General features: G+C 35.7%; 1 protein-coding gene across 6 annotated transcripts in view; it reads right to left on the minus strand.

The window, feature by feature from the left end:
- Positions 1-809: 809 nt before the first annotated feature.
- The window catches only part of LOC150077936 (phosphatidylinositol 4-kinase type 2-alpha-like), an 87,872-nt gene continuing 64,951 nt past the window's right edge, over positions 810-23,730 (minus strand). For all 6 annotated transcript variants that reach the window (XM_090385110.1, XM_090385109.1, XM_090385111.1 and 3 more), the window contains 3 exons: positions 18,986-19,119; positions 4,665-4,724; positions 810-980 (listed from right to left, as the gene is read on the minus strand). In XM_090385110.1, coding sequence (XP_090241236.1) covers positions 810-980; positions 4,665-4,724; positions 18,986-19,119 — 365 coding nt within the window. The remainder of the gene's footprint in view (positions 981-4,664; positions 4,725-18,985; positions 19,120-23,730) is intronic.

A 23,730-nucleotide genomic window follows, 5' to 3' on the forward strand; every position in this document is an offset into this window, starting at 1 on the left:
ATCCATATATATAACAAAAAATAAACAAACAAAAATACTTTGATGACTAATGAATATATGCATTTGACTTCAAACTGGCACACTTATTATTAGGCTTAATGTTCATCATATAACCTCATTATTCTATACATAAAACATTATCGATAAACTCATATCAGGATAAATAATTATGACATATAAAAGATATTTACAAAAGGGCTATTTTATTTAAATTAAAAAAGGGATATTTCAATAATAATGAAGTTATACTTAAGCATCAATCTATTTAGAAGCATATATATGCCATAATGGTCAAAATTCCAAAGTAATAAGTAATATATACACAGCATTCAGGTTACTTCAGACTACAAAAGTTTACAAAACCTAATTCTATTTTTCAAACTTTCAGCTGGAGTCAAAATAGTGTTTTGCATTTCCAGATGCAATACTATACAAACATGTTAGCATGATAATGTAAACAAATTCATGCAAAAGAATTTCATTTGTAACTAAAAGAAATATATCAACAATAATTTTCAAAGTATATAAGGACTAAACGCTCAACTAATTATTTTAAGAGAAGAATGAACTGTTTTTAAATTATACGAATGCATATTAGTGAAATAATAGCTTCTTGACTTTTATTATTATCATTGTGTGTGTGTGTGTGTGTGTGTGTGTGTGTGTGTGTGTGTGTGTGTGTGTGTGTGTGTGTGTGTGTGTGTGTGTGTGTGTGTTGTGTGTGTGTGTGCAAGCATGAGAAACATATTAATATTCAAATATATATCAAAACAACCTTATTTCTTAAAATCAAAATCATTTGCAAAGCATCAACACCATGAAAAGAAAGGTGCTTTATTTTGGAATGTTTGAGTAAAACTGTCACTGAATGCTCGAACTTTTCCCCGTCCTCCTTTACTTCGCTCCACAATGACAGCAGGCATCTGTACCAACTGCACAGGTGATTTTCCATCTTTTAAAGCCTGAGTCAGATTGAGAATCTGAAAACACAGGAAAAAAAAAACCTCTTTAAATAAAAAAATATACCTCTTAGCATTTCAATTAGAAATCTACTGAGAAACAAATTTTTGGGCAATAATAACTGTGTGCATACACTCCAATTTTTCTTGAACTGTTAACAAAACTCTAAGGAAAAACCTCAGAATATTTGTAGTTGATTAGTATTACATTATCTAGTAACAACTACATTTTAGACTGGAAAAAACTGCAATTTGCAAAAAGCAAATCCTTATACTGTGCACACAAAAAAAAAGGTGTACACTGCTCATGAGTTGCTTTTTGCAAATCATATTGTCATGACATCTTTTCTGGACATGCATCTTATTTGGAAGCAAAATAAAGAAACAAATGTCTTCTGGTGGCTATGTTACAAGTGAAATTGAAACAAAATGGAATAAGTGCAATTTAGAAAAAATGATTTGTATGATTACAAATAAGATATTTTGGTGTATCAAAGTAGACAGTAATACTGACCAGGGAGAGGGGGGGGGGACACCACCAGCAATGAGTTTTTAAAATTCGCCTCTCACTGATCCTATACAATTAATGTGTACAATTTCTTGGATGACTGCAGAAAGGTTAAGTGCAAACTTCATAATTTTGCCTGGAAAAGATAGTCAAACTCAGACCTTCAGTTACCTGTTTCGTCCTCAGAATATCTGTAGTTAATTAGTATTACTACGTAGTGAGTGGCAAACGATGACGTAAGAAAGCAAGCTTTACAGCATCATCAGCAAAAAAAAAAAAAAAAAAACAGGATTCTCTCTAATGATTTTTTTTATCATTAGAGGGGATTGATAATAGACAATGTGGATAATAACCTTAAATTTATTCAAACTAATCACTTCAACAAAATACCAGATGAAAGTTTGTTTGAAGAATCAATTACTCTCTGGTTGAAAGCAAATTTTTGCACATCATTCCTGAAATCATACTTTTTTCGATTAAAATATAAATTGATGTCTCCTTGTGTGTATCATCTGAGAAAGATTAAGGATGACATCAGCATTTAGTTACTCAGTCTAATTAAAGCCTTAAATATCTCAGGCCTTGCAAATGCCTAGTTTCCATATGCTGCAATTTGCCAAACTGAAGTTTTTCTTAGTAAGAGTACCTTTCATGTCTCTGATTTATCTTGTTGCTCTTCTCTGCACCTGTACCACAGATCTACATCCTTCCTAAAATAAGGCTTTCAGGCCTGTATGCAATATCCAAAGTTTAACTTTTCAGTGACTTGCCCCTAATTCCACATTTGCTCCAAATTGAAGCAGTGTCTTTTATAAGATTAAAGCAATAATAAATTTTAATAACATTTACTGATTAAAAAATAAAATGCAAAGCTGATGTACATTGCACATGATATCTATTTATAAGACTTACAAATTACAGCTGAACTCAGTTATAATAAGCACCACAGGACCATGTAGTTTTTCTTAACATAGTTGTTATTGGTAATCTTTGTGAATATAAAAACATGCATGTATTAATATAATAAAAGTGATTAAGTAAGAACAAATAAGTGAAGATAAATAAATAGAGTATACATATTTAACATATGAGAAAAACAAACTGCACACAAATAAAAAAATTAAAATAAGCAAATAAAAAAAGGGTTACTTACAGATGTATCATTTAATAACTTCCCTTTTTACAAAGAAATTTTAAAATGTTGCCTTTTCACAGATTGCAATTTGAGATCTCTTAGGAGTTTTCTTTTTGAAACAGTATGGTTTTTGTGATTTTCCAATAACAAGGTCCTTTTTTTTTTTTTTTTTGTCATTTCCAGCATGTTCATGACATCAAAACCATGAAGCATTTTTAGATCTTTTGCTCCCTTCTTCCCAAACATATTTCATCCATTCATTTGAAGTTTTATAACCTGCTGACAGGATTTTTCCACTGACTATTGCATAAATGTTATGTCAATTTTTAAAACAAACCATCCATTGTTATATGTGTAAGTCTTGTGCTCTGTGTTGGAAAAATTTTCTGCCTGTAACTTTAAAATAGGCTGTCAGTTGGGAAACCAGCATTCCTAAGTGCCTTAAACCTTTCAGTAGTGCTTGATCAACATCACTCAGGTCACATTTCCCCACTGTACATGATGATAAATTAATTTTTTTTTTACCATGTTCTAACTCTTGAATGATCTCAACTTTTTCAGGAACAGACAAGTGCGTCCCTTTATTTACAGGTGTTACCTGCTGAAGGACAAAATCTCCCTTATTTTTGTCACAGAGTACATACTGATTTCTGTCACAAATGCCACAAATTTTTGGTAATATCTGAATACAGTACTATATGTAATGCCACTAAACACTATGGAAAGTATGATTCCCAATAAGCACTCACTGCACTCAGCGGCTTTAATCATTCCCAATACTGTTGAAAAGGATGTCGTGTTGTCATTTACAAAAATTTACAACTGAATTGCAAATGACAAATATGGTAAAATGGTTCCTTTCCCATGCAGAGATAAATGCTTACTTTTTCAAGTTTCCACAAATGCAATTAAAATGTACATGGGAAAACTTGCTTTTTATTGCATCTCTAAGAAGAAGATGGGGAGAAAGTGAACAGCTACAGTAATTATTCTTGAAAAAGTCCTGCTGTTTATGAAAATTGAAGGAATTTACCACAGAAAGAGAACAAAGTAGCTCAATGGTTCATATTTTGGAAAGAAACTAGCACACCAAATAAGCTCAATATAACCATGAAATTTTTGTACAAATGCTCAAACTTAATTAGAGACAGCAATTGCTCACTATAGTTGAGTTCAACTATAATACTATTTAAAGTATGCAAAAAAATAAATGAATATCATTTATTTTTTTTTGTATAATGTATATAAGAGCCAAATGTAAAATATGCAGACTGGCAACACTTTTCCACTGTTTTGATTGATTTGACAAAAGTGCAATGTGACAGATCAATAATTTCTTAGTTGTTATGCATGCAATCTTCATCATACCTCATTTCATTGTTTTTGTTTCAGTGTGAAGTACTAACTGCTATGGCAGCAAAAGCACAAGTTTCTCTTATGGTTCAACAGGAAATCACAACAGAGTTTCATGTTAAAATGGGGAAAAGCTGGTCAGATGGCATATCAGATTATTCAAAAAACCCACAGAACAAATGTTTTCAAAAAAATCAGTGGTATTTAAGTCATGAGAAAATTTTTAAGTAACAAATGTTACAGTCACAATATTGTGACAATATTTCCTTTGAATGATACTGTGACAATATTGTCACAATACTGAATACTGTTCAAAGTAACATACATTTGCAAAATGTACTGTTACAGCAGTGCTAGATCAGCCTTCTTTGCCAGTCCGTCACTTTTAAAATGTTTCCACCACTTTACTACCAGTATTTTGAAAGACTTTGTGTTACATATGATTCTTGAATCATCTTCTGTGTCTCCTGACTAGTTTTCTCCAGTTTAATACAAAACTCAATCATTATTCTTTGTTGAATAATAACAAAAACCTCAACCACTGTAATAATTCACCAAACAATGAAAATTATATACATACCAAGTAAGGAATGATTACTCTATTACAGTGTGAAGTTGCCAAATCAATCTTAACTATTAATTATAGCAGCAGAAGAATGTTGCCAGTCCATATATAATTTTCAATCTTCCTTCATATACAAGCACTTACTTGTCCTCTCATCACAGACATCTGCTTCTCAAATATGTTACGATCAAAACCTTTATCACCCTATAAAAAATTTTAAAAAATGGATAAATCAATAAATTAATCTTACATGTGGGTGAATATAATTTTTTTTAGGAAAATTATATAGTATAAAAATCTTAATCTGTTGGACTCTCCACCCTCCCATCTAGCTACAGAAAAATAAAAACTTTACTCTTGCTCATGATTTAATTAAATATACAGGGTTATTAAAATTAAAGTATCCCTATGTAGAGGATTCTGGAGCGAGTTCTAAGGCTCGTACTGAAGAGAAATTTGAACAGGTACAATAAAGAATGTGCTCGCCATTTATTGGGAAAAAAAAATAATTAGTTACAAAATTTGTCACTGTATGGCACATAACTATCTTAGTTATGATTATGTAAATAACTTACGTTATTTGCATAATCGTAAGTTATTGCCACAGTGCCACTACTCAGCTTTACTGTACTGTATAAAAGCAAAGCAGTCTTTTCAAAATCATACAGTAGTATCACTTGGCCATGGAACATCCTTTGGAGTGATGAAGCCTACTTCTGCTTAAATCGACAAGTGAATACACACAACTGTCACATTTGGGCAACAGAAAACCCTTGAGTTATCCAAGAGGTCCCATTGCATTCTCCAAAAGTGACAGTGTGGTGTGGATTTACGGCCACATCCATGATTGGGCCATATTTTTTTGAACAGTTAACACCGACTGGACCCTGCCCCGAACCCTGTTCCATCACTGGACAGCGATATTATGAAATGTTGGCAAATTTCGCAATATCAGAGCTGCAACAACGTGGGTGCCTTCAGGATACCATATTCATGCAAGATGGTGTGCCACCCCACATCCACCATTGTGTCCAAAAATTGTTAGGCAACACTTTACAGACGAACGGGTCATCAGCCATTGTTTCTAGACATCTTGGCCACCCCGATCACCAGACCTCACCCTATGCAACTTCTGGTTGTGGGGTTTTTTGAAGAACCAGGTGTATCGGGAAGAATGTCAAACTCTGGCAGATCTGAAGGACAGCATTAGACGTCATGTGCTGGCTATTCCAGTTGACATGTTACGTTCTGCTGTAGAAAATGCTGTTCTTTGAATGGAAACTGTTGTTGACCAAAATGGAGGACAAATTGAACAATTGTAGTGCTGTTCAAGTGATTTATATTGCCACAGTGCCACATAGTGACAAATTTTGTAACTAATTTTTTTTTCCCAATGAATGGCAAGCACATTCTTTATTGTACCTGTTGTCTAAATTTCTCTTCAGTAAGAGCCTTAGAACTCACTCCAGAGCCCTCTATACATAGGGATACTTTAATTTTAACAACCCTGTACTTTGGCAAATATTCTTTGGTAAGGACCAGAAAATTATTTGTGGGCCTTACCAAAGATTTGTTTGTAATTTATATATATACATCACCATATAAAAAATTTAAAAATTAGATAACTCAATAAATTAATCTTACATGTGAGTGAATATAATTTTTTTAGGAAAATTATCTAGCTACAGACTAATAAAACTAGAATAATAAAAAAATCTTGCTGATGATTTAATTAAAATATACTTTGGAAAATATTTTTTGGTTAAGGCCCAGAAAATTATTTGTGGGCCTTACCAAAGATTTATTTGTAATTTATATACCTACAAATAAGAGTCAATGAGATGCTTTGTTGTACACTTATATTAAGTACTTATAGCTTGAACACTTCTCACTTCCTTTACCACTGCAGAGAATAACTGCTGTCATTGTTTAAATCCATGTCTTTTTAACAGTTACATTCTGTCAGTTGTAGAGAGAGTACAGCATACATATGATAGTAACATAACTTATTATGTATATAATAAAAATTATATTTTAAAAATTATGTACTTTTCTGTTTTGGTCCACTTGTACAAGGAATGCTAGCAAAAGAATGATAGGTCTAGTTATCTTGGTGTTAAATACACTGGCAGAAACTTATTAACATGGTTTACAGATTAACAATAACTTTCACACCTAGAAATTATGAATCACTGCCATTGTACAGTCATGAAAGTAGATGTTAACAACTTGTACATGAATATACATTTCAACTCTTTTTGTTTTATTTCTTTCTCCAACAGTTATAATTTATAGAAATTCTGTTTTTATAGAAAGCAACAGAACTGGAATTTAAAAATCATGCAACCTTGAATAAGTAATTTAATTTTGCATAATTGTGAACAACATTTTGCATAACATTAAAATGATATTTATTTAAATTATTTTATAATAAAAAAGACATTTATCTCTATGATCAGTGAATGACAGAAATTTACATAAATAATTAGCTGACCTTCAAATCTTTTTTCCCCACACTAAACTAGTAGCAATTACATCAATTCTGATCAAAGTGCAAAGTTTCTGTTTATGTTCTGGGATAAACACATGGTGAGAGGGGTGTTAACTTTGCTGTTGTAGCTATCATAAAAAATAGTGCCTAGTTAATAATTATCAGGTATTTTTCATGGCAGTATGCAGATTCAAGTTTGCACAATTTAGAACATGTAACTTTATCAAGACACACACACACACACACAATCCAAATACTATTATGACATTATTCTACTGAAACCCTGTAATAATTCTTATTGCCTGTTCTCTATACCAATTTAAGAGATGTGATGTGCAGTATTTGATGGAAAGGAATAGAAACAAATGTTTGTTTAGTGGCTTTTAAAAAGCTGAAGATACTGAAAGATATGTGAACTGACTGTAGCAATGGGAGATTGACAGAAGAATTATACTAGGATCAAAAGGGTTTACGATGAGTATGAGTAATACAAGGAAAATAGAAAGAGGCAAAGGAGTGAGACAAGAATGCTCACTCTCCCCAACACTGGCTAATATACATGCACAGGTAATGGGAATGGAAGGAGAGATGGCAAAGGAGGGTATAAAGACAGGATAAAATTATATAGACAGTGAAATATGCAGATAATATCGCACTGACATCTGATATAGAAGAAGGGTCACAGATTTTGTTGTGATTTACAGAAAAATTTTGAAGAATATGCATGAATAAATTAGCAATTATTTATTAGACAAACTTTCAAATCTAAAGGTAAGTACAGCTCCTAGAGTTGATGGCATATACCTCGTAATTCTGAGGGGGGGGGGGTTGGAAACAGTATATTGTTGAACCATTAAGGTTAATTACGAGAGCATTACTGAACTCAGGAGAGATTCCCTTGGATTAGAGATGCCAATGTATCATCAATACATAAAGGTAGATCTAGGATTGAAGAAGGTAACTACCAACTGGTCAGTCTGACTTCAGTGGTAAGGCAAATCAAGGAAGCAACGATTAACAGTGCACTGTAGTATTGTTTAGATAGAAATGGAATTCAGAAGGAAATACAGCATGGTTGTAAAGGGAAAATCATGTTAAACCAACCTGATTAGCTATTTTAATAGTCATTCTTCAGCTGGATGCATGAAATAATTTTGACAGTGTTTATGGGGATTTTAGAAAAACTCTGTCCTGCACAAGAGGTTACTGTATAAGCTGGAATCACAGGGAACATCCTTAGATGGACTGCAGATGGCTGTAGAGTAAGAGGCAGAGGGTTGTGATTAATGGCTAATCTTCATATTGCGTTAGCATAAGAAGTGGTATTCCCCAAGGATTGGTATTGGGATCACTGTTGTATTTGTATTTGAATTTCTTAAATGTCACTGATGAAGGGATAAATGGCGTGATGTCAAGGTTAGTGGACATCATCTACAAATAAGCACTGACAAGCAGTATTTATTTGAGATGACTTGGATAGATTTCAAGGATGGTCAGAAAAGTAGCAGCTATGTTTTAAAATGCAAATGCAAGGTCTTACACTTTGGGAACAGTAACTCCAAAACAATTTATACACTTCATAGGGCTGAATTAAAAACAGTAGAAGAGAATTGGAAGTTATTATATGGTTAGACATGAAGTTCTCCAAGCAGTGTAGACAGAAGCAAGGAAGGCCATAGGGTATTCTCAATAATTTATCATACATTTGCTTGAAGAGATAGGGAGGTCATTGTCACACTGTATAAGGTACGACCACACTTGGAATACTGTGATCAAACCACACCTAAAAAAAATTGTGTGTGTGTGCCGAGCTTGCATAGCAGAAGTTAAGTGAAACTTCTTTAGATGAACATTTATCACTTGACCAAGGATCCTGTATTGACCGTGTGAATGCTGCAGGTGACAAATCTGCATGAATGGGAGCCTCGGAGATATGAGAAGTTCTGTTACCAAATCTAGTTTCGGCAAGTGCTGTGGCATCGGATGATATTTAAAACCATTTGACTTCAATAGAGCCAGAATCACATTGTTCTTGAAAGAGCCATGACAGCTGTTACAGGCTGACATTTGACTTACATCCTCATTTGGAAATGCTGTTTGAAGAGCATGATCTCGAGCTACCACAATCTTCACATCATTCTTGAACCAAAGCCGATCACACATGGAACAGACTGAACCGAAAACATTATCCAGGAATGTATGTTTAACCTGTGCATGGATGCTTTGGTGTTTCTTAAAATCCAGTTGCTGCTCCTGCTGTGTATAATGCCCACTATGTGTTGAATGATTTCATGGAGTACTTCTGGTAGTCAGTTTTGGCTTCTCCACTTTATGACAGCTTCGATGACTCTTCATTCACTTCTAACATTTCTGGGGAGATGTAGATTGACCTTCTCTGGTTTCTTTGTTCAACTCCATCGCACACTAATTTCTTCCGCTGCAAAATAGCTTAGATCTCTCCTTTGTACTCAATAGAGGTGGTTTCAGTGATCGCATTGCACATATACATGCTCTATACACCTTACAATGCTCACTATTAGTCTTTGACATGTTGAATTATAAATTTTTTCCATTGAATTTTTTTTTTATTAAATACGGTGGAGAATAATGAAAGAAATAGCATGATGCAATCAGTAGGGATACGGATTGCAGTGGATGAATTATTTAGTGTCGCATTTTCTTGGCGATTTTTGTCAATCTACAGATGCATTGCATACGTGTGCTATATGCCTTACAACATTCAGTACAGTGAACCCCCGCTTTACGATTGGTTCACTGTACGATCAAATCAGTTTACGATGGACACTCCATAACAAAATACCATTCACTATACCATTATGTAGTAAGCGCTGGACATTGTGATCACATTTACGAATTGAATCTGAATTATATTAACGGCGATTCTAATAAGTGAAAATTGGAGAAATATTATCCATAAGCTACAAGAGTAAAGATATATAGCACAGATTTACACTTTATTACCTTACCAATTAACAAAATTAAATGATAATGAAAATCAGAATATTTTCAGATGTTAAAGAAGAAAAAAAATGAAAGGAAGGCAAAAAGTCAATGACACTGTGTATTCCTAGGTGGTCACCCTCCCAATTACTAAATGGGCCTAATGCTACTTAATTTCGCTGATCGCATGAGAACCGGGGCATTTAGCCTAGTACGGTAGTTGGCTGTTCAGAAAACCTGTAATGCATTTACTTATGGTAACGGTCGCATTTTCTTCATCAACGCAAAGGTTGATGACGTTGTAGAGCGGATATCATCTTTTAAGGGCACAAAAGGTGATATAGTTGTACACGTTGGCACTAATGATATTAAGAGTAGGAGACTGGCAGAATTACTTAACAAGTGCAGGTCACTGTTGAAAAAAAAGCCGTGAATTAGGGTTGAATTTGAAAGTGTCTGCAATTCTGCCCAGACACTATAAGAGGGAGTATATGATGACAGCCCTGTCAATCAATTCGGCCCTGGAAAGATTGTGCAAGGCTCAAGGGGTAGAATTTTTTTCAGCCTGGTATGTACTTGTTAACAGGAGAGACTGCTTCTACAGGGATGGGATACACTTAAATAGAAAGGATGCAAGAATGTTTGCTGATGCTATCGAGGCAGTGTTAGGTGGGTCGGAAAACTGCTAGCTTGGGGGATACACGGACTAATAGATTAAAACAGTAGCCGCTGGCAGAGGTAAAAGTGATTCTTGCACTGCTTCTATTGGAATGAGCCGCAGCCTGGAAAATAAGATGCAGGATGTTTCAGAGACTGCTGGGAGTCATTGGGGTACAAATAAACACATAGGTTGTGTTAGGGTAGCTAAGAAAAAGAACAGGTGCATGTATACTTGCGTGTACACCAATGCTAGAAGTTTAGTAAATAAATTTGATGAATTTGAGGTATTGCTCAAAACATCAAAGGCAGATATGTGGGGATTTCAGAGACGTGGTGTCACACAGATATAAGGAATGCAGAACTGGAATTTGGGGAGTACAATGTCTACAGAAAGGATAGACAGGATAGGAAGGGAGGAGGGGCTACTTTTAGTTAAGAAATACATAAAATCCAAGGAAGTGAAGCCAGTCGATATTGCTGTACAGTGCAGTGTCGAGTCAGTTTGGTGTGACATAAGCATTGGGAGATCAAAATTGAGAGTAGGAGTGTGCTATAGGCCTAATGACTCTGATGAGTATTATAAGAAACTGTACGGGGAAATAGAATGGGCCAGTAAATCAGAGAGTCTTATAATGGGGGATTTTAATTTCCCAGATATTGACTGGAATTTGGGGGCTGGTCACTCACACACTAGCAAGGCTTTTGTGGATTTATTGGATGATTGTTTTCTACATCAGCATGTTCGGGAGGCAACTAGAGGTAGTAATACTCTTGATTTGATTATCAGTAGTGATTCTTCATGCATTACGAATCTGCAGGTAAATGAACCACTAGGTGGCAGTGATCACAGTGTGCTGAAGTGGGATTTACTCAAAGAGGTGACTACCATCAAGGGTAAAGGGAAGGGTTTTTGCTTTCGTAAAGGTGACTACAGTGGTCTGAGACAGTATTTAAATTCTATACAGTGGGATCAACTGATGATGTTACCAACAGCAAATTCAAAATGGGAAGCATTCAAAGAACTTATCTTGGAAGCTACTAGGCTTTACATACCAACTAAGAAATATTGTTCAAGGTTTAGGCCTAAGTGGATGTCAGATGAACTAATGAGACATATGGCAGAGAAGAAAAATGCATGGGATACATACAAATTAACACGTGACACAGAAGCCTATGATAGATACAAGTTGATCTGTAACCAAGTTACAAAGGAGGTTAGGCAGGCAAAGGCAGATTACAAGAAATCTTTGGCAAGGGATGCAAAGCAAAACAGCAAAGAGTTCTTTACTTATGTAAACTCTAGAAGGAAGGGGATGAATCAGATTGGTCCACTTGATATCGATGAGTCAACTGTTGATGATCCTGCTCAGGTAGCTAACAAACTGAATGAATATTTTGCATCGACATTCACACATGGAGTTATTCAGGGAGGGGAATGTCAGAGGTGTATTTAACTCTGGCAGTAAGCTAGAGAATCTTGTAATAACTGAGAGTAAAGTGGAGGAGAAATTGTTGAAGATAAATACAAGAAAGGCACCTGGGGTGGATGGGATCTATCCAGTTATATTAAAGGAGGCAGCAAAGGAAGTAAGCAAACCCTTAGCCATAATTATGAGAGCTTCCTTGGACTCAGGGGAGGTACCCATGGACTGGAGATGTGCAAATGTGACCCCAATTCACAAAGGAGGATCAAAGGGCGACACAAGTAATTATAGACCTGTTAGTTTAACTTCTGTTCCTGGAAAATTAATGGAGGCACTGGTTAAAGAAGCACTGCAGGATCATCTAGACAAGACTACAGTTATAGCTCAGACACAGCATGGTTTTGTTAAGGGGAAGTCTTGCCTGACCAATTTGATTGGATACTATAATGCAGTCACAAAAGAACTGGATGCAGGGAATAACTTTGATATTATATACTTGGATCTTAGAAAGGCTTTTGATACTGTTGCACATGGAAGACTGCTGCACAAATTGGAGCAGTGTGGCATTGGAGGCAAATTGCTGCTATGGATAAAGGGGTGGTTGAGGGGGAGAAGACAGAGAGTAGTAATCAATGGACACTGCTCATCGTGGACTAATGTTATTAGTGGAGTCCCTCAGGGTTCAGTATTGGGTCCATTATTGTTTTCTGTATTTATAAATGATATTGATGATGGTATATCCAGCTTAATGTCCAAGTTTGCAGACGATACAAAGGTTGGCAGGGTTGTCAAGGACACTACTGACACTATGCTACTGCAACAGGATCTGGAAAGGTTGAGCAGATGGGCTGAGAGGTGGCAAATGAAATTTAACATTGACAAATGTAAAGTATTACATATGGGAAACAGCAACCCCAGAGCAACGTATCAATTCTGTTAGTTAGTTAGTTAGTTATTTGGTTTTTAGGAGCATTAGCAACTAAGGCCATATTGCTCCGGGATATGCGGTGGTCATTCCCTGACCTTTCCACATCCTCTGTATTTGGTGGTGACAGGCTCGAACCCCGGTCTAATCAAGAAGCATATGCTATGCACTGCTGCTCCTTCCCACCTGGCTACGGAGGCGCCTATCAATTCTGTGGTACTATACTGACAGTGGTAGAGAATGAAAGGGACCTGGGGTGGTTGTTCGGGCAGATATGAAGTTCTCTGAGCAGTGCAGACGGGCTGCAAGAGTAGCTCATGGTGTATTGTCGATGATATATAGGAATTTTTCTAGCAGGGATAAGGAGGTGATTATTCCCTTGTATAAGGCAATGGTCAGGCCACACCTAGAGTACTGTATACAGGTCTGGAGGCCTCATTTCAAGAAGGATGTAGAGATGCTGGAACGAGTACAGAGAAGGGCAACAAGATTAGTGAATGGAACAAAGGGGTGCTCTTACGAAGAAGGAAGGCTTAAGTTTTGCAAATTACAGTGTCTGGGGACTAGGCACCAGTGAGGTGATCTGATAGAGGTGTATAAAGCCTTGAATGGTTTGAGCATGCTCAATTCTGATGGGATTCTTCCTCTTGCTCAGAATAATCACCTGAGAGGGCATAAATTCAAATTGAGAAAAGACAGATGTAGGATAGACGTGATGAAATTTGCCTTTAGCCAGCGGGTGGTTGGTTGGTGGAATAGACTTCCATCCCTTGTCGTGGAAGTTGATAGCCTAAATAAGTTTAAGGCTCAGCTGGACAGGTATTTCGAACGAACAGAGGGGTGAAGTGGAAGTGGTTATTTTTTATTTATTTATTTATTATTATTATTATTATTATTTTTTTTTTTTTTTGGCTGATGCTGCATAAGCTTGCTTTCTTGCATCAAATGCCTCTACTAATGCTAATGCTAACACTTTCCTCATTTACACCACTGAAGTTATCCTTGTAGGAATGAAATTCCTTAGCTCTCAGTTTGGTTTAGATGTTCATATGTCCATTCTTTATCTGAACCTTTAGTTTTCTAACAGCTTTTCTAACAGCTTTCTTTGTGTTTTTTGTCGATCCATAAACGCAAGTTACTCCCATCTGAAAACTGCCTGGAGCACACCTGAAGAAGTTTCACTTCAAAAAGATATCAAGCTTCTTGAAAAGGGTTCAAAGACATGCAACATGACACCCATATGAGAAAAAGACTTCAAATTTCCTGATAACTAGGTACCTTATAGAAGACCTGAGTTGTATAAGGCTTTGATACGAGAAAGTAAAATGGATGAGTGTAAATTTTCACCACTATGATTCCAGAACTAGGGGCATATAAATTCAAACTGTGGGAGAAGAGGTTAAATTAAATTGCAGGAAATTCTTTTAGCCAGTAAGTTGTAAATTTATGGAATAACTTGTCACCATGGGTGGTTGAGGCTGACAACTTGGGGAAATTCAAAGATCAGCTAGATGGGTACCTACAGATGGAAGTAGTCAAATAGGTATTTTATTATTTCCTTATCATTATTTTTATTTAATTAATTGTAATTATTTTTTGGCTGGTACAGCAAAAGCTTTGGACTTCCTTGCACCATATTTCTACTATAAAGTCAGTCCTCATATAACATGATAGCTGTGTTCCTAGAAACCCTCGTGCAATGCAAAATTGCGCAATATAAATAACAGGCCTTAGGGAAAAATAGGGTTAAGTGCCGACCACCCATGATTGAACACACATTTGTAACCAAAACATTACCAAACACAATAAATAATCGCAATCAAATACTTGCATATTGAAATACGTTAAGGGCTTTAGCCTCAGGCTGCGAGAGATTTAGACAACATATAAGTTAGTATAAATAGTTAGTATACAGCTAAACTCTGAATTAGCAAAAAATATGCAAAGGCGGCATCATTTAAGTTACATCTCATATTGTGAATATCTTCACAATGGGTTGCCATGATATTGCACTACTTTGAATAAGTAACGCTTCACCAAAGGAGAAGACTGTTGTTTACTTGTTGTTACTAATTCAGAGTTTAGCTGCATACTAATATGATGCATTTGCACTAACTTGTACACGTTGTCTAAATCTCTCACAGTCTGAGGCTAAAGCCCTTAACGTATTTCAGTCTTAACTTATATTATACACCATCAGGCATCTCTCATATTGTGGAGTGATACTTCATGACTGTTTTGTCATCATTGCATCACTAGGGTACCTACCCACCCACCGAAGAAGGGCCAAATAGCCCTGAAACGGTGCCATCTGGGTGGTGGTATCTGCTGAGAATAAGTAACAACAGTCTTCTCCTTTGGTGAAGCATTACTTATTTGAAACAGTGCAATATCATGGAAATTCGTTGTGAAGGTATTTACAATATGAGACGTAACTTAAATGATGCTGCCTTTGCATATTTTTTGCTAATTCAGAGTTTAGCTGCATACTAATATGATGTGTTTGCACTAACTTGTACGTTGTATACTTGCGTATTTTAATATGATTATTACATAATAAAATATTGCTAATGCTTTTGCTTCTATCGTAAGCAAACTTGTTCTTGTTTGATCTTCTATCTAAACAGATGATAGATGTTCCATCTCTTCCAATTCTTTGTGCCTTGATCTGATGGATTTTGTTACAGAGTTGTTCTTGCTATGAAAGTTGCTTTTATTTCTCTGCATTCTTTCTAATTGTTCTCGGCATTGCCTCACTTAGGCCTGTAGCAAGCGCAATATCACATGTTCTTTCATTTTGCTCAAAGCATTTCACAATTTTGTATTTTTCCTCTATCAACAGAGGTGGACTGGCCATAAGCCTTACTGGAGAAACCCTGGTGGGCCGGAGGTTGGTGTGATTTTGGCCATAAACACTAGTATGAGGGTTCCTACAAATTTTCTCGAGTAAGAATTTTTGACCCAAATCTGCCTCTGTCTATCAATATTGCCTTTTTTTTTCTCTCAATTACAGTATAAAAAGGACAAAAATGAGGAGGCACTCTTAATACACATAAACAAAGCTGTGCACATGTAGCAACTGAATAAACAACACTGTAAAGGTAGAAACACACTATTATCAAATGCATGCTAGCTCACATTTCATTAAAGCACATTTCTGGAGCTCACTACCATAAAACACTTTCCAGTTGCATTCCTGCTAGTGGAATCTGTTATAAACAGGAAGTAAACTTGATCTAATTGTATTTGCAATAATACCGATAGCTGGAATTGTGGGTTTTTACATTATTATGGTTAAATATGTTTCTCCTTCACTGAAATCTTCAATCATATAAAAAACATAAATACATTTTCAGACTCTTCTCTTCATTCCTATTGTGTTGCATTCAGTTGGGGGTGATTCCTGTGCTCGACTGCCATCTCTTGTAAACACAAAAGCGAATCGTGCATAAGTGAATTCAGTTCATGTTATATACAACATCGTTCCCATATTTATAAATTGTGTATGATAGAATATGTGTGTAGTGTAAACACGTGTTATACGAGGAATGACTGTACTAACATTTACTACCTACTAAAATTGATGATAAGAGGATATTACAAATGGATAAACAGATACGTTGGCAGCCTACTAACAAGTGATGACAGAAGCAGTCAAGAAATTAGAACTAGAACTGCAAAGGATAGGACAGCATTTGAGAAGAGGAAGCAGATATTTAGGGAGAATGAATATCAATTTAAGTAAAAGGTTGGTTAAATACTTTGTATGGAGCATCATACTTTATAGAACTCAGGCATGGGCAACTAAAGGAGGGTATTAGAAGAACTGAAACTCTTCAGATGTGGAGGGGCATTGAAAGAGTGAAATAGACAGATAGGGTTATAAATGAGGAATTATTAAGGAGGATAGGAGAAAAATCAAAGTATGATAAAGGATATAAAGGAAGAGAAAGAAAAACTGAATCGGATATGAACTGAGGAAAGAGTGTTTGTTAAGGCATATGACTGAAGGGGAAAGTGATGGGCAAGAGACTAAGAGGAAGAAGGAGAACTGGAATTGGATGACTTGATAAAAGGCTGTTGGTTATTGTACGATGAAGGAGAGGGCTTGATACAGGAAGACAGATTCAACTGAATCCTAACCATCATGGACCTGCCAGGTGGTAGAGTAGAGAACAGTGAGTGTGTATTGAGTGTGTGTGAGCTGGTTAGACCATACAATTTTATCTTTTCTCTCTCCTCTCTCTTTTTTCCCCTTTATTTTTTTCCCTTTATAATACTGGCTAATTCTGCTTCACCAGAAAATATACATCCCTTGAGTGCTTTAGTTTGGGAAAAAAATATGAAAATTACATGTTGAATAAAGAGAACGTTGCAAGACATTCTCTTTATTCAATTAAAGAGAAGGGGGAGATTAGAAATTACTCCATGACAGTGTGTATAGAAAGGTAATCAGAAATTGTAATTATGATCAGCAGGAACACAGTCATGGAGTAATTTCTAATCTCTCCCCCCCGACACACACCAACGGATCACATCTCTCCTTGATTGCTAAGCCATATGATGGCTTAGCAATATAGTCGTTGCGAAGACATAGACCCCTTCCAACTTTAGGGTCTATGTCTTCAACTCTTATTTCATTTTAGCCCAAATAATTCTTATAATGTGGAAGACAAGTTTGTCATTTGATGACATGCAAAGCCTCTCACCTTGCATCATTCTCAATGTTATTTAGAATATCATGTTTTGAAGAAAGATCTGTAAATTTTGCTTTTTAATGAACATGTCAACTTCAGAGATTGTAGAATTGATCGTTGAGGCATACAATGAAAAATCATTTTGACAATTTCTGAAGTTGATGTTTTCATTCAAAAGCAAAATTTCTAGATTTTCTTTCAAAACACAATATTCTAAAAAAACAATATGAAATCACTTTACTGTCAACAACAGAGAAAAATACGCATTTTTGCATGTGAATGCCACTTACTCTAAAAAGTGTTAGATATTCTACTTTAGGAAATAAGTTTTCTTATTTAATGTTCACATATTTTTAAGAAATTCAGTCCAGGGACTTTTGAATACAATGTTGTATTTTCAGCTCTTTATTCACTTATGTAAATAAATTAAATTCCTTGTTAGCTAGCTTAATTGTAAGTATCTTATGTTAATTAGTATCTGAATCAGTCACAGTACAAACATTTTTAATAATTACTAGGGGGGGGGGCTTTGATCCCTGCTCGCTTCTTTTGATAAAATAAAATAAAATACTCACAGAAGCTTTCGACTGTGCGTCTCTTCCTTAGCTACGAAAACAAAAATACATTACTATATCTATATAATATCGGTGTAGATACACCATAGACAACTCTTAAAGAAAACTACAATCGTAGTGTGAAAGGCATCATTTCATCTGTATCTCATATTGTGCTCATCCTTCACAACGAGTTACCATGTATTGTACTACCTCGAATAAGTAACACCTCACTAACAGAGAAGACTATTGTCACTTATTCTCGGTGGGCACCACCACCCAGACAGCACCATTTCAAAGCCAGTTGGCTTTTCATCGGTGGGTGCCTTTCAACACTACGATCGTAGTTTTTCTTTAAGAGTTGTCTATGGTGTATCTACACCGATATTATATAGAATCTTACACTCTTAAAATATTATGCCTTCTTGCATTTAGTTTATTTAAATAAATATGTTACATATGGAAATCAAGAATGGTACCGCGTGGTCATGTTAGATAAACATGGCATGTAACCATGCTTAAACAGATGTTTGTTTTACCACAGTAAAGCAAGCTTCTGTTACGTATTTTCTAAATATTACACCATAACCTGCATCTCTCTTCTCCCATTGGCTGAATAAATACCATTAAGAGGAAAATTATTTTAATGTGTAGAAAGATAAAGAAAATAAAAAATGCAAATTAAAGTCAAAACGTTGCAATAAATCTTGAATAACTCAACTGTCACATACAAACTATAACCAGACTGTTTACCTTAAATAAATCATAGAGGTCATCACATAAATCCTCAACAAAGTTCATGTCAGATAACTGAGGCAAAACTAAATCTCTTGTTTCACTAGAAAAAGGAATTTTAGCCTGAGGAAGCCAAGCCCAGTGGTAGGGATCTACAAAAGAAAGAGATATTTAAACTTTCTGTATAATGATATATAATAATATATCATAAAGTAGTTTTTATTTACTATTCAGAGAGAGAGAGAGAGAGAGAGAGAGAGAGAGAGAGAGAGAGAGAGAGAGAGAGAGAGAGAGAGAGAGAGAGAGAGAGAGAGACTATTCTGTTTACTATATAACAAAAAAAATAGATTTAAAAAGGCAAGCCTACGTTGTAATTGCAACTACATAGACAATAAAAACTGAATAACTACAGCATGCATTCTTAATAAATTATTTAACTCAGCAACTTTAATGTCCTTCAGGAAAAGTGAGCAATAGTTTGCCATTTTCTAATACAGAAATCAAGGGATTCTTTAGCCCAGTGTTTCTCAAACTATGTTCCACGAAAAATCATAATTAATAATTAAAAAATAAAATAAATAAATTTTGCATATTTGTAGCGTACAACACTTTTGTATCATTATAATATTTAACATAATTTTTTTTGGTTATTACTATACTGGCATAAACTAATAATCAATTGAATAGACCACGGAACACTTTATTTTGGCGGGCTTTTGCATAGAGATAATGACACCTACGAAAAAGTAGCAATGTGGTGATCTAATATGCCATTCGTATGCAATTTAGCCTGGAGTACACAGGTTGAAGGACAGGAGGAAGCAATCCGATATCGTAACTAAACTCACTTCCTTGTATAAATTTTTTTTGATAATTATTATAGTATTTCAAAATATTATTATTAAAATATGTGACCATAGATTTGTGGTTGAAAAAAAGGAACTTTAAAATGAGAAGCAATGTACTTCTAGTAGTGCAACTGTGGTCAATGAAAACGAACACAATATTGTCACACTTCAAAGTGAGAATGAACAATCGCAGCTGTTTGTTCTCCAAAAATCCGAAGTAAAAAAACGGGAACCAACTAATAAAAGATCAAAATGAAAGTATGATGACAGCGATTTGATTTTCGGCTTTACATGTGTTGGAAATTAGATGCTCCTGATGCACAGTGCATCGTATGTAATAAAATATTATGAAATAGTTCTTTGGATCCCGCTAAACTTGCGTTCCGTGAATATGTTGCGAGATGAAAAGTGTTCCGTGACTAAAAAAGTTTGGGAAATGCTGCTCTAGGCAATGGTGTTCACACAAGTATGCCAGAGCAAATTTCATCTAAAAATATTTATGCAATTACTTAACAAAAAAAAAAAAAAAAATTATAACACCAGTGTACAAGCCACATTTTGTGGCTTGTACCATCATTTTCATACTGACCATAATAACACTGATTACACTTTACCCCAACCAATTACGACAAGTGAACAGGGATTAAATCAACACAATTCAGGGTACGTATAAAATAATGTAAGTTACTTTATTACATAGTATTTTTTATACATGTGTCAAATCAAACCAACGTACATTTGACACATAAACACAACCTTTTTTAATTTATTAAGAGGTGTTTTAAAGTGATCCAGCCCGTTTTCTTGAAGGTCTTTGCATGATATTCAACATTTTTTGACACTAACAGAAAGTTATTTGACTATTAGTTTATTCAAGTCAGAGAGCCCAACAAATAAAAAAATCTAGTGATGCAAGGTTTGATGAATAAGTCCTTTACTTATAATTTGATTTCTAAAGAATTTTTTCACATTAGCCATAGAAGCAGCTATAAAGCATTATCACGTTGAAACCACAATTCGATTTCTTAGTTTGTAAAAGTTTTTATGAATTTGCCTATAAAGCACAATACAAGCTACACCAATAATAAAATAAATATGCACTGGATATAATAGCTCAAACTTCGTTCTTGATCAGGTGAATGGAATGTCATGATACAGCTAAAACAGTATTGAAACCCTTAATATGTGGAGTTCCATCACATGGAGAGTGTGTTCTAACAGAATAACAGTTAACGAAAACATAGCTTTTATATCAACATAAAAATTCTCAAAACTGTGAAATATTATTTTATGTGCATCGTCCGAAAATAACTATTTACATTTTATAACTGCAAAATATACAAATAAGAGAGTGAGAACAAAATTATAGTTAATGAATTTTCAGACTATTTCACAATATTAAGTCACCTCTCCAAAACCAATTGGCAGTGTTCGAAAATTATGCATGCAATTATTCAGATGTGTTCTATGATGGTATGCTGTGTGACAACGGTGTGCAGCTGTGAAGCTTCATATTTACCATGAAATTCTTTAATGAAGAGAGAAGATGTCTCCTAATTATGGAAATGGGATTACATTATTATATATAGTTATATATATAATAATGGGGGATATACACTCAGTGATCACTAAATTATGACAATCCCCATTAGTAATGGAGTATGCTGCATTGCTTTCAGTATAAAAAGCCGAAAAGTTTCATACACTAACACTAGAGCAGTGGTAATTTGCATCTTGCACGACCAGATGCTTCCATCTGGTCGTGCAAGTCAAAGTGATAAGGTAGCAATTATGGGACATTTAGCATTAGATTGATGCAAGAAAGCAAGCTTATACAACATTATCCAAAAAAAAAAAAAAAAACCCTTCCCATTTCGCCCATCCATTCGTTCCAGATGTTTATCTAGTTCTGCCTTGAATTTATTTAAGCTATCAACTTCCACAACGACAGATGGAAGTTTGTTCCAGCAATCAACTACCTGTTGGCTAAAAGAAAATTTCCGCACATCTATTCGACAACTGTCTTTCTTCAATTTCAGTTTATGCCCCTTCAGGTTTGTAATCTGTGCAAGAGGAAGAATCCCATCATCAATCATTCAAGGCCTTATACACCTCAATCAGATCGCCTCGCAGGTGCCCAGTCTCCAGGTGCTGGAATTTGCAGAACTTAAGCCATTCTTCGTAAGAGCACCCCTTTGTTCTCCTCACCGGTCTTGTTGCCCTTCTCTGTACTTGTTCTAGCAACTCTACATCCTTTCTAAAATGAGGCTTCCAGACCTGTATGCAGGCATAGTAAAGATCATATGGAGTTTCAAAAGGGCATGAATGTGGGAGCTCGCTTCAGATGCTTCCATATTGGAAGCGGCATGTCTTGTTAGCTGCTCTTGGCCCACTGTGTTTAAGGTGTGCAAAGAATGGTGTTGAATGAGTCAAACAACCTCCTTCTGACAGGAATGTAAATGACTACGCAAGGTGGAAGTTTGAGGTAAGCAAAGGGTGCAGGCTCAATGGAGGTCACTGTGCAATGGTTGATATCACAATACAATATGATAAAGGTAGCAATTATGATGGTATGCAAGAACAATATCTCAAATGATGATGTGCCACACACTCAGACATATCGGGTTCCAGAGTAGCAATCCAAGAGATACCATCTCATCACTGCTGATCAAAAATGCTGTGGTATTAACAACACACTGGTTAGACACTGGGGACTGGAAACAAGTGTGCTAGTTGGATGAGCCCAAATACCCGATGTAACACAGCAATGGATGCCTTTGTGTATTGTGGAAGCAACATGAGTCCACAGCCCCATCATGCATAGTGCCCACTATCCAGTCAGGTGGTGGTGGTTGCTTAATATAGGGCATGTTTTGCGAGAACTTGGACCCCCAGCATGCCCAACGTTTCGTTGGTGAGGTCTACTGGCATCTCTTAGGAAACCACTTGCATCCTGCCACGTTGCATTTTTTCCCAGACAGAAAATGGATCTTCCAAGGTGATAATGGACTGTCTCATCAGGGCTCACAATGTGAGCAAGTGGCTCGAGGAACACACTGATGATAACATTCATTTTGATTGGCCTCCAAATTTGCCTGACCGCAATCCAACTGAACACATATGGGATGTTTTGGAATGGGAAGTGAGGCATATGAACATGTAACCCCCCACCTATTCTGACACTGTGGAAAGCCTAACAGGTAGCATGGCTGCAGATCCCAATGGGCATCTTCAGATATCTAGTGAGTCAATGATTATGTGAACAGCAGCTTTATCTGTGTGAATGGGAGCCCAACACGATATTAGGTAGGTGGTCATAATTCAGTTGATCACTCAGTGTATATATAATAATAAACAGGGATTCAGAGGAGGTCCCTAAAATATACCCCAAATTCATAAAGGAGGATTAAAAGGTGACATGAGTAATTACAGACCTGTTAGCTTAATGTCTGTTCCAGGGAAAATAATGGAACCACTGGTTAAAGTAATGCTGGACCATCTGGACAAGCATGCAATTATACTGCAATCATAGCATGGATTTGTTAAGGTTACTATGATGCAGTGACCAAGGAACTGGATGAAAAAAATAATTCTGAACATCATATACTTGGATTTCAGGAAGACTTTTGAAACTATTACACATAAAAGACTGCTGTACAAATTGTAGCAATGTGGCATTGAGGTCAAGTTACTGCTATGGATAAAGGGAAGATTTCATTCTTCCACTTTCTGAGACAACACACATGAGGGGGCATAAATTCAAGCTGAGGAAGGATGGTTGCAGGACAGATGTGCAGAAGTTTTCTGTTCACCAGTGGGTGGTTGATTGTTGGAACAGGCTTCCATCTGTTGTTGTGGAAGTAGATGGGTTGAATAAATTCAAGGAAGAACTGGACAAATTCTTGGAAGGTACAG

Source organism: Mastigoproctus giganteus, chromosome 11 (genome assembly GCF_048544385.1).
Source record: "Mastigoproctus giganteus isolate SK-2022 chromosome 11, ASM4854438v1, whole genome shotgun sequence".
In the NCBI taxonomy this organism is placed as follows: domain Eukaryota; kingdom Metazoa; phylum Arthropoda; class Arachnida; order Uropygi; family Thelyphonidae; genus Mastigoproctus; species Mastigoproctus giganteus.